Here is a 10,140-nt window from a genome sequence, read left to right as displayed (position 1 = left end):
AAATATAATTTTAGATTATTTAAATATAAAAATATTAAAATAAAAGAGTCTTTTTGATTTTTTAAGTATTTATTAGAATTTAGAAATTTTTATAATATACAAGAGTTTTAATAGAATTTTTTTATAAAAATGGAGTCCTATTAAGTTTTAGGAGCAATTATCTTAGTTGATTTAATATTTTTACTTATGATTGAATATTAATGGTTAATTATTAAGATCAATTTTTAATCGGATTTTTATTTATATGAATTATTTATGAAAAAATCTATATATATTAGTATAAAAAATAATCCCATATATTTATAGTTATTTATATAAAAATATAATTTTAAATTAATTTGAATTTATTATAATATTATAAATTTTTTTAAAAATAAAAATATATAGTTTTAAATTTATATTAAAATTAAAAATATTTAGAAATTATTTAGAAATTATTTAAAATTTATTTAATAATTTATTTAGGGATTTTTTGAAAACAATTCAAGAATTTGATAAAAATCAATTTTTACCACTTTGGAAGTTACTATGAAAAAATAGAGTAAGATTTGAAGGCCATATAAGATTCTTTGGCTAGTAAGGTATTTTTAAACAAAATTGTGTAGTCTATAATGATAAAATATAAGTGAAACTAATAGAAAATAGGGGGACAAATTTGTCCTTGTTGGAAAAAATGTGCACAAATTCTATATGGATTGTAGCACCTTGGATGTAGGTAAAACAATAAGATTGAGGCCTTAAGGCCTTTTAAAGACACTCATATACACTGCATATAAGTCTTGGTGAGGTTTAAACCTTTCATCTATAAGCAAGTTATCCTTAAGACAAAATATTTTCTCTTAACTTATTAATTATTTACTTTCTATCTTTAAACCTTCATATCTTACTTATAGTAAGTTAGATTTATATGTTTTTTATATCATTGTAAACATAATAAAACCATCTATTTAAAAGTATAAATTTTATTTTTATTATTAATTTTTTATTAATTTAAAATATAATAAACAGATTGACTTAGTTTTAAAGTGTATAATTGCTTGAATACAATCTATTTACTTGTTTTTTTTTGTTGTTCTTCTTTCTTCTTATTACTTTCTTGTCTCATTTTACACCACCAATTACAAGAAACTCTAATTGAGGCCATTTTCTAATTTTGATTGAAGATTAAAATTTATCCTCACATCTTTAAGTGATTATCTATTTTTTTAGTGATACAAAAGTGTATTGATCATTTGATTCTTTATGACTCATATCTTTGACAATTCAACAATATTTCTAATTCAATATTCTTATTTTGCTTTAAAAATGAATAATTCACAACTTTTATTGTGCTTTTAGTATTACATAGCATCTACTTTTAAAAATATATTTTATTTTATTTATTTTAAAATTGACTCTTTATTTAAAGATGATAGACTATATTTTTTTGTAAAACAAATTATTTGATATTAGAGGTTTTCAATTACCTTCTTCTTATTTTATTTGAATATTTATTAAAATTATTTATTATAAAAATAAAAAATATTATGAATAATATATTTAATAAAAGTAAGAATATTTACAACTATTATAGATTTTTATAAATTTATCAATACTCTTGGAGTGGAAATTTCATGAATAACTAATATCAACCAAAGAGGTATTATTTTCATGCTTATAGAAAAAGCCAATAATGAGGTCTTATACCTATGCCATAAAGTTATATAATTGAAAGAAGCAAGTAGATTAACCTAACAATTTAATTTAAGAAGTATTCCTACTACTAGTATGAAAGAAGCAATGCTTAATATAGTGAAGAAATATGATAGAACAAGATCAAAAATTTAAAGATTTTCTACAAAAAGTCAAACTCTATCTAAAGCTACACACTTTTAAATATCTTAATAGAGTTATTGAATTTGAATTTATAGTGCAATTTCATCTGTAAATACTATCATTTGATTTATACTTTTGATAGAAAATATTTACAATTTTTGTATGACCCAAATTTATTTTTGGAAGTATTAATAGTCATATTTCTAAAAAGTGATCAAGAAAGGATAGCAGAGACCAAAATTCTATCTTTACAATAAGTATCATATTTAACCACCACATGTGCTACCAAATTCCAAAACCTTACTTGCAATAAGGATAAGAATGATAAAGTCATTATCAATAAAAATTGATATGGATTAAAATATAATGGCAAGATTCTTATAAATCAATTTTGATAAAAATAAAAAATAATATCAAAATTTTATAATTGACAATATCAAAATTTATTAGAAGAATTTATTATTAAAGCCATTGCATGCATTAATTAATGTTTTAAGTGACATCAAGAACAAATATTTTATAAGATGTGAAGAAATAAATTAATAAGAATAAATTTTAAATTTTTAAATACTTATTTTTGAAAGCTTAAACTTATAAAAATTAATACAATATATTTTAAATTTCTCATTAATAAAAAAATGACTTAATATTGTTATTTATTATTATTTTTTTAATACTATAAAAAATATATGTATACTCCTCAACATTGTCCAAAAAAGCAATACAATCAAAAAATGAAGAGCATGATTGCCAAAGAGGGTAATGCATTGGAAAAAAAAATTCCACTTATAATAGAATCTGTGTGGCTAGAACCTTGTGCAACATCTACGAGGGTAAATTTCTCCCTCTATCTAAATTATAAGATAGCATCAATTAAAAGTTGCTTGTAATTGGTGGTGTGAAGTAGAAGTAGCAAGAATAAGAACAAAAGAAGAACAATACAAAATAAGTAAACAAATATAATCAAGCAATTATACACTATAAAACTAGTTACAATTTGTTTACTAGATTTTTATTTAGTAAAAAATAAAATTAAAAATTAAAAAATATATTTTTAGATAGATAGTTTTTTATCTTTTCAATGATATAAAAATATGTAAATTAAAATTTATTATGAGTAAGTTATGTCAAATTAAAGATAGAAGGTAAATAATAGAAAAATTTAAATAAATAATTTTTACTTCAAGAGTAACTTGCTTTAAGAGACCAAGAGTTTGAGCCTCAAGAAGGCTTGCAAGTAGTGTATATGGATTGTTAAGAGAGGTGACAAGGCCTTAATCTTATCTTCCTACCTATATCCAAGGTGCTACAACCCATATGGGACTTATGTACTTTTCTTTTGACAAGGATTAGACTAGCTGCTGAACTTTCTATTTTCTACTAAAAAAACTCTTTTTTTTGCATTTTTGACTTCACCATGGTGTTTAAAAACACCCAATTAGCCTAAGAACCTTGAATGGCCTATGAATCTTGCTTCATTTCTTCATAGTGGCTCCTAAGGTGATAAAACTCAATTTTACCAAGATCTTGAAATCTTTTATAAAAAATTCCTAAATAATTCTAAATAAATTATAAAAAATCATATAATATTTCTATATTAATAATATCTATTTAAGGATATATTTTCCTATTTTGGTGATTTTTTATAATAATAAAATCAATTTACATCTACTAAAAATCCTATTTTCTATATAATAAATTAAAAAGATATGAAGTTCATGCTTCTTCTAACTATTAATTAATCATTGATAGGATTATTATAAGTAATAAATATAGATATGAGGCAAATGAAGAAATTGATCTCAATAATTAATCCTTAATACTTAACAACAAGTAAATATAGTAAATTAACTAAGATAATTTCCTCTAAGACTTACGAAGACTCCATTTTTATGACTTTTCTTTCAATAAGACTTTTGTAACTTACAAATGCTTCTAAATTCTAATAAATAAGTAAATAATTAAAAATAATCTATAATCTTAATATTTATATAATAAAATGACTTAAAATTATATTTTTAATTAATCCACTAATTAAGATGCATTGATAGAGATCACAACATCTAGTGAAGGTTATATTCTTTCTTACGATCTTTTACTTTGTTTTATAATAGATATTTATTTAAAACTAAAAAATTACAAACTCTTTGTATTATTAGATTCAAAAACCTTAGCTTCTTATATAGGTGAAGACTATATATATATATATATATATATATATATAGTTAAAAAAACTAAGCCTATATATATAAAAATCATATATCATTGTTTATTGTCCATAAAAGTTTTTTTTTTTTTTTTTATAAATATAAGAAGTAATAATTATAATAATTTAAGAATATTTAATATTATTAGATATTTCTTTAATGTACTTCTTTTAGGTTAATTGTAGCTAGAAAAGTATAATTCTTAAATATATTGGATTTTTTGAAATCTTAATTTTCCCAATATTATAACCTAAACTTGTATTATTTAAATAAAAAGTTACAAGTCTAGTTTAATCAAACCTTTATTAGTAAGTATAGAAGCTTTCATGCATGTTGCAAAAGAAAGATTACCTTTTGTTAAATATGCCATACCCATTTCTAATAGTAAAAAGTTTTGAAACAAAATTCTAAGTTTGTATAAAGTTTATTAAGTAGTTTTTAAGAAGAAAAATATAGATATTTTTTTAGTACATCATCCTTATGATTGCTCAATTGATCTTCAATAAAGAACTCAATTACCATTTGATCCAAAATATAGCTTATTATAAAATAAGTTGGATGCACTTAAAGAATATATTAATAAAAACTTTGTCAAGAACTTCAAATGCTATTCTAAATCTCTAGAAAAAACTTATATTTTTTTTTGTGAAGAAAAAATGTATATTATGGATGGGCATAAATTATTAAGAGCTCAAAAAAATTACCATCAAGAATAAGTACTAATGATGTTTAATATCAAAACTTCTTAATTAAATGAATCAAGGTAAGATCCATATAAAAAAAAATATATGAAAAGCATATAATTTAGTATGCATAAAAATAAAAAATAAAAGACTATGTTTTAAATTAAATATGGATATTTTGAATATAATATCATGCCTTTTGAACTTATAAATGTAATATCAGATTTTTAACATGTTATGAATGATGTTTTTAAAGAATTGTTATATATTTTTGTTGTTTATATCTGAACAACATTTTAATCTGCTCTAAAAATATAAAAAAGCTTGAATTTCATATTTTTTATGTGTTACAAAAGCTTAAAGATATAGAACTATACTCTAAGATGGAATTGTGTGTATTCTACATAATTTAAGTTGACTTCTTAGCATACATCATTTCAAATCATGGCTTCATGAAAGATATTAAGAAAGTTCAAACCATCACAAATTAAAAGTTTTTGAAACAATAAGAGATGTCAAATATTTTTTTGAAGATTTGTCAATTATCTTAGATTTTTATCAATTGTTTTTGTTCAAGTTGCACTTTATTTATATTTTTGATTTGTACAAAAAAAACCATAAAAAATAAAGAAGTTATGGCAATATTTGAAGCTTTAAAGACAACTTTTATTTTTGTATCAAATTCATGTTGCATCAACCTTTTTAAGGTAATTTTTATTGAAATATATGCATCAAACTTTACTTTAAGTAAAATATCATTACAAATGGGAATAAATGATAAACTTCACCTACTAGCATTTCATTTAAGAAAAATTTTAGTAGCCAAAATCAATTATAAGATTCCCAACAAAGAACATTTTGTAATTATAGATTTATTTCAAGAATGGATTTGTGATCTAGATCTAGTCTGGTGATTGTTTTATACAAATCACAAAAATCTCAAATATCTTATGTCATCACATATTTTAAATCATTGCCAAGTTTGATTGAATATTTGAATTCAAGATCACTTATGAACCATAATCCAACAAATTTTATTAAATGTCATTTGTAGAAATTTTATTTGCAGTAGATGAAAAAAATATAACTTTTAATCAACAACAAATAATTCTTTAAAAGCTAAAGTAATCTTATATTTGTGCTATAAAATCAACATTGAGCATTGATTAAATTTTTTTAAAGTAAGTTCAATCAAATATATCTTTAAATCCTATAATTCATGATATTAAAAATAATTCTAAATCTTATGATATTTCTAAATTTAAATTTAAAAATAATCTATTCTATTTTAAATGACACTTACATATTTGAGAAAGTGAAGTACGACTATCTTCTCTTCAAATTCCACATGATTTCCTAGAAATAAGACATTTAAGACTCAACAGGATTTTAGAGCTATTACCTAAAGATTTTTGTTCAAATATAGAAGGCAATTAAAATCTTTGTACAATCATGAAGAGCCTTATGGATTTTTTTATTTAAAATTTATACCAAAATAATCATGGTTTTTTTTTCTATAGATTTTATCATAGATTTTTTAGTCTCAAGTTCATATGACTTTATATTTATGATAGAATATTGTTCCAAGATAACACATTTTTTATCATATACGAAAATTGCCACACAAGTGAAGAAATATCTAAAATTTTTGTTAACAATCATTACTATAAACTACAAATCAATATCATATTGACAGTAGGGACTCAATTTGTATCAAAGTTTTGGAGAATCATTTTCAAAATATTAAAAGTGGACATAAAACTATATGTAGCTTTCTATCCTCAAATAAACAAATAAAATGATTGAATCAAGTAATATAGCAATATATAAAACAAATCATCAATTATCACAAAAATAATTGGACAACTCATTTTCCAACATCCATACCAACATCAAATCGGAGAACTGCCTGAGGAATGTGGATGGTTCAGTCAAAATATGCGACTTTGGTTGCAGCCGGACATTTGAGGTATGCTTGGCGATGCTTCGTGATGCTCTGTTTTTGGGGTGGAGTCAGTATGTTAGGAGCTAGTAGGCGTCGTTTGTCATTGACTTTGCAGGAGTAGATGTAGGGTGGTAACGCCCTGCCGATTATTTGTTTTCCGAACAGGGAGATAATGACGAACTGTGGCGATCCCCTGGAACTCCAGTCTTCACAGCCCCCGAATGTTGCTCAGGTATGTAAGTCGTCGCTCTTCTGAAGCAAGTGTTTGTTGTTGCGATGGCCACCCAGCCCCGAGCATGAAGTCATCCTGGAGAGCCCTTGACTGGTTTGCTCCAGAATTATGGTAATGGATGGCGATTGAACTGGTCCCAACCTTGACAGGGCGGTGCAGCACTGATGGTAGGGGCGTGGGCATGTTACAGGCTTGACAGGGAGTTATTACCGTGGGCGGCAAGCAGACGTGTGGGCTCTGGGGTGCACTCTGTACTGCATGGTGATGGGGCGCTACCCGTTCATGGGCGACACACTCCCTTCCATCTATGAGAAGGTAGACGGAGTCGTGCATCGCCACTGCGTTGTGCACATGTTGCCAGCATATCGGTTTCGCTGGGATGAATGAGCTCCACATGGCGAGCATTTTCCCGGGGTAATCCAGGCGCTAACAGTACCACCGCCTCGTGCAGATTGTGAACCAGCCTTTGTTGGTCCCGGAAGCCACAAACCCGGAGCTGGCGGATTTGCTGAGAGGGCTTCTGTGCAAAGGTGAGATGGGGTTTGGAGGATTGTGGAACGGACGGGACCGGATCTCGGTGTGGAAAGGTATTCGGGATTGCAGGAATGCGCGATGTAGGATTTGAACATGGGGACATGCATTTGAGATGTGGTGGGTTTGAGTGGGTGCAGATGCAAGGAAACGTTTTTCATTGGCGGTAGCAGCCGCTCATCCATGGTCGACGCGCGGGTACGCGCAAGTGCAAGCAAGCTGTAACCCGACAGTGTACGAGGTGCAGCATCCATTTCCGGCAGGCGGGGCTGCATTGGCAGTGGGCGGGAACGGAAGCGTGGAGCTGGGAAGCGTAGTTTGATGGGGGAACCAGTTGTCATGCTGCACGGGGTGTAGAGGAGGGAACAAAGCGAGAGGATCCCGAGCATCAGGGTGCGCGTCTCAACTCCGTGGGGCATTCGGTTCGGAAGAGTACCAGTTTGAGATTCTCACGCCCAGTGCGCACTTTGTGTGGGATAGGATTGTAGTGCTTTGCAGAGTGCAGTTGCATAACAGGTGGATCGGTTTAGCCACCCTCTCATTGGCCCGACTTGTACAGAACACTTGGTTGGCAATTTGATAGTGCTGAAATTGCAAGCTTTATTGAAATCGTATGCAATTTTGTAAGCAGCATCAGGATTTGGCGTTGGCTCAAGTTTTGTCTTGGTGTTGGAAATGTCAGATTCCACAACCTAATGGTAGATCGTATCACATCGCGAAAAAGGGAGGTTACAACCAGTGCAGCCGTTGGTTTAAATGCCTCATGTTTGTCCAAAATATCATATGCAAATCCAAAACAAAAGATACATGCGAATACAACCACTGTCATTCCCCGAATCTTCCAAAGACGCAATGCTGGATTTAGAAGTAAGCGATTCGATTTGACGGCTTGAGTAAGTGAATTAGCTTAATTCTCATGCCAAAACCAATACGAGAAACTAAGTTCCTAATTCTGTCGCTAAAGCGACACATACAGCAATGCAGATCATAATTAGGAAGTAACTACTGAAGATAGTTTTGTATTTCACGAACCATGATCGACAGTGATGACATGAATGTGAAAAACACAAAATTGGTCAAAGCTTTATGTTAGTGGATTCCACAATCACAATCAATTTGCCTTCCAATAGCGTGACCTACAGTGGTTACATAAGGTCTTTCGCTCGCCGAGCCCCTCCGATATCCCTTTAGCGGTACTGCACAACGTGACACGCGAAAGCGGTGTTAAAAACGAAATAAACGCTAAAGCGAGCAACTAACTGCGTCCACAGCAACCGATTCGAAAATCAGGAAAAATGGTTGGGCACGTCTGGACAGTACCTTCACAAATCCGATATCCTTGGAGTAGATGCGGAAGCATTGACGACAGGTGTTGATGCCGTACTTGCGAATCATTCCGCAGGAGTTCCCACAGACCCGGCTGATCAAAGAAATCAAAAGTATTTCAGTAAGCAAAGTTCAGAGGTAACCTAGACATTGAATAGTGCCTCTAGTAAATAAGCGTGCTATATGTCCAGCCCACGTAAATGATCTGTGCCGGAGCGAAACTCGTTTGAAAAATGCTCAATAGACTATCTGCAAGGAATCATTATTTAGAGATTCACCCCACTCGGATTCCACACATAACATCGACATGTAAAGTATGATATTGTGGAGTCCTCTTTAAAGAACCCCTAAAAGTGAGGATTTGCATGTATTCCAACAAGATTTCAAGTGGCCAAGTCTTGTTTTCATAATAAGAAAACCCTAAACTCAATCTGCGGAGCGCAGAGTTGAGTTCCAAGTAAATCGTCCGCTACAGCGAGAGAAAACAAACCCTGTTCCATACCCTAAAATCCACCGCATTTATCTTACGGCAAACTCAAACACATTCGTCTTTGTCGGCCTTTGAAAACCACAAAAATCCCAACCCTAGTTGCCATATGTGGGAGAGAAAGAGAAGGAAATACCAGGTGCGGGAGCCGGGCCCGTAGCCCTTAGGGTGAGAGTTCCACACCGCTTCGTGACCCATGGTGGGATGGCGATAGGGGAGCGAAGGGCGACGCGAGAGCAACAGCTCACGAGAGGGTTGAAGGCGAAAGGAGTCTGCCAAAACCTTGGTTCCGCTTTAAAAGAGACCGAAATCAGCGAAAGGGTTGTTTATTAGGGTTAGGGCATGGGATACACGGTCAAGGTATATATTGATCCCAGGTATCTCCCAGGCATAAGTGTCATGGGTATCGGGTCCAAAGGGGCTCCAGTCTGCCGCGAGGAAGGCTGTTTTGCTGTGGAATCAGGCGACTCAAAATTCCTCCAGATTCCTGTCTGCCTTCGGCGCTTCATATTTTTCTTAAATCGAAATTCCCAAGGTTTAGTAGTAGTGGGCAAGGGCAAAACCCGTTACTGCATATTTATTTTGAATTTTCCAAACGACGTGTAAAAGATGGATATTATGGTGCATGTAGAAGTGAAATCTTTATGGCATATGAAGTTTTGGTTTTAAATCCATATATTAGTGGAGATTTTATTATTATTATTATTTTTAGATATTTGTAATTTTTTCCATTTTATTATTTTAACGGATAATGTCTTCACTCAAGTGCATTATTCTTGTGTATGTGGATTATTAAGCTAAATAGAAACAATAGAGAATGTTGAACTTTCATAGATTTTTGAAGAAGGTGTATGTCTATCATAAATATTCATGCAATACACATCTTGGCAAAAATTCAATTATAGTTACATCAA

At 30.2% G+C, this 10,140-nt stretch overlaps 2 protein-coding genes across 2 annotated transcripts; one reads left to right on the top strand and one right to left on the bottom strand.

Moving 5' to 3' along the window:
• Positions 1 to 690: 690 nt before the first annotated feature.
• On the top strand, positions 691 to 8,022 carry LOC112287181 (serine/threonine-protein kinase GRIK1). Its single transcript, XM_024529933.3, has 6 exons — positions 691 to 711; positions 6,609 to 6,674; positions 6,816 to 6,882; positions 7,073 to 7,197; positions 7,334 to 7,412; positions 7,554 to 8,022. The coding sequence occupies exons 1-6, from the start codon at positions 691 to 693 to the stop codon at positions 7,733 to 7,735; spliced, it is 540 nt and encodes a 179-aa protein (XP_024385701.2). The 3' UTR covers positions 7,736 to 8,022.
• Positions 8,023 to 8,404: 382 nt separating this feature from the next.
• LOC112287182 (small ribosomal subunit protein uS14z/uS14y/uS14x) lies at positions 8,405 to 9,485 on the bottom strand. Its single transcript, XM_024529935.3, has 3 exons — positions 9,363 to 9,485; positions 8,734 to 8,833; positions 8,405 to 8,609 (listed from the first exon to the last, which is right to left on the bottom strand). Exons 1-3 carry the CDS (start codon positions 9,422 to 9,424, stop codon positions 8,601 to 8,603), a joined length of 171 nt encoding a protein of 56 aa, XP_024385703.1. The 5' UTR covers positions 9,425 to 9,485; the 3' UTR covers positions 8,405 to 8,600.
• Positions 9,486 to 10,140: the final 655 nt, after the last annotated feature.

The sequence above is a fragment of the Physcomitrium patens genome, chromosome 10, assembly GCF_059467195.1.
Source record: "Physcomitrium patens ecotype Gransden chromosome 10, ASM5946719v1, whole genome shotgun sequence".
NCBI classification, from domain to species: domain Eukaryota; kingdom Viridiplantae; phylum Streptophyta; class Bryopsida; order Funariales; family Funariaceae; genus Physcomitrium; species Physcomitrium patens.
Note: the sequence above shows the minus strand (reverse complement) of the source record. Positions and strands in the feature narration are given on the sequence as shown.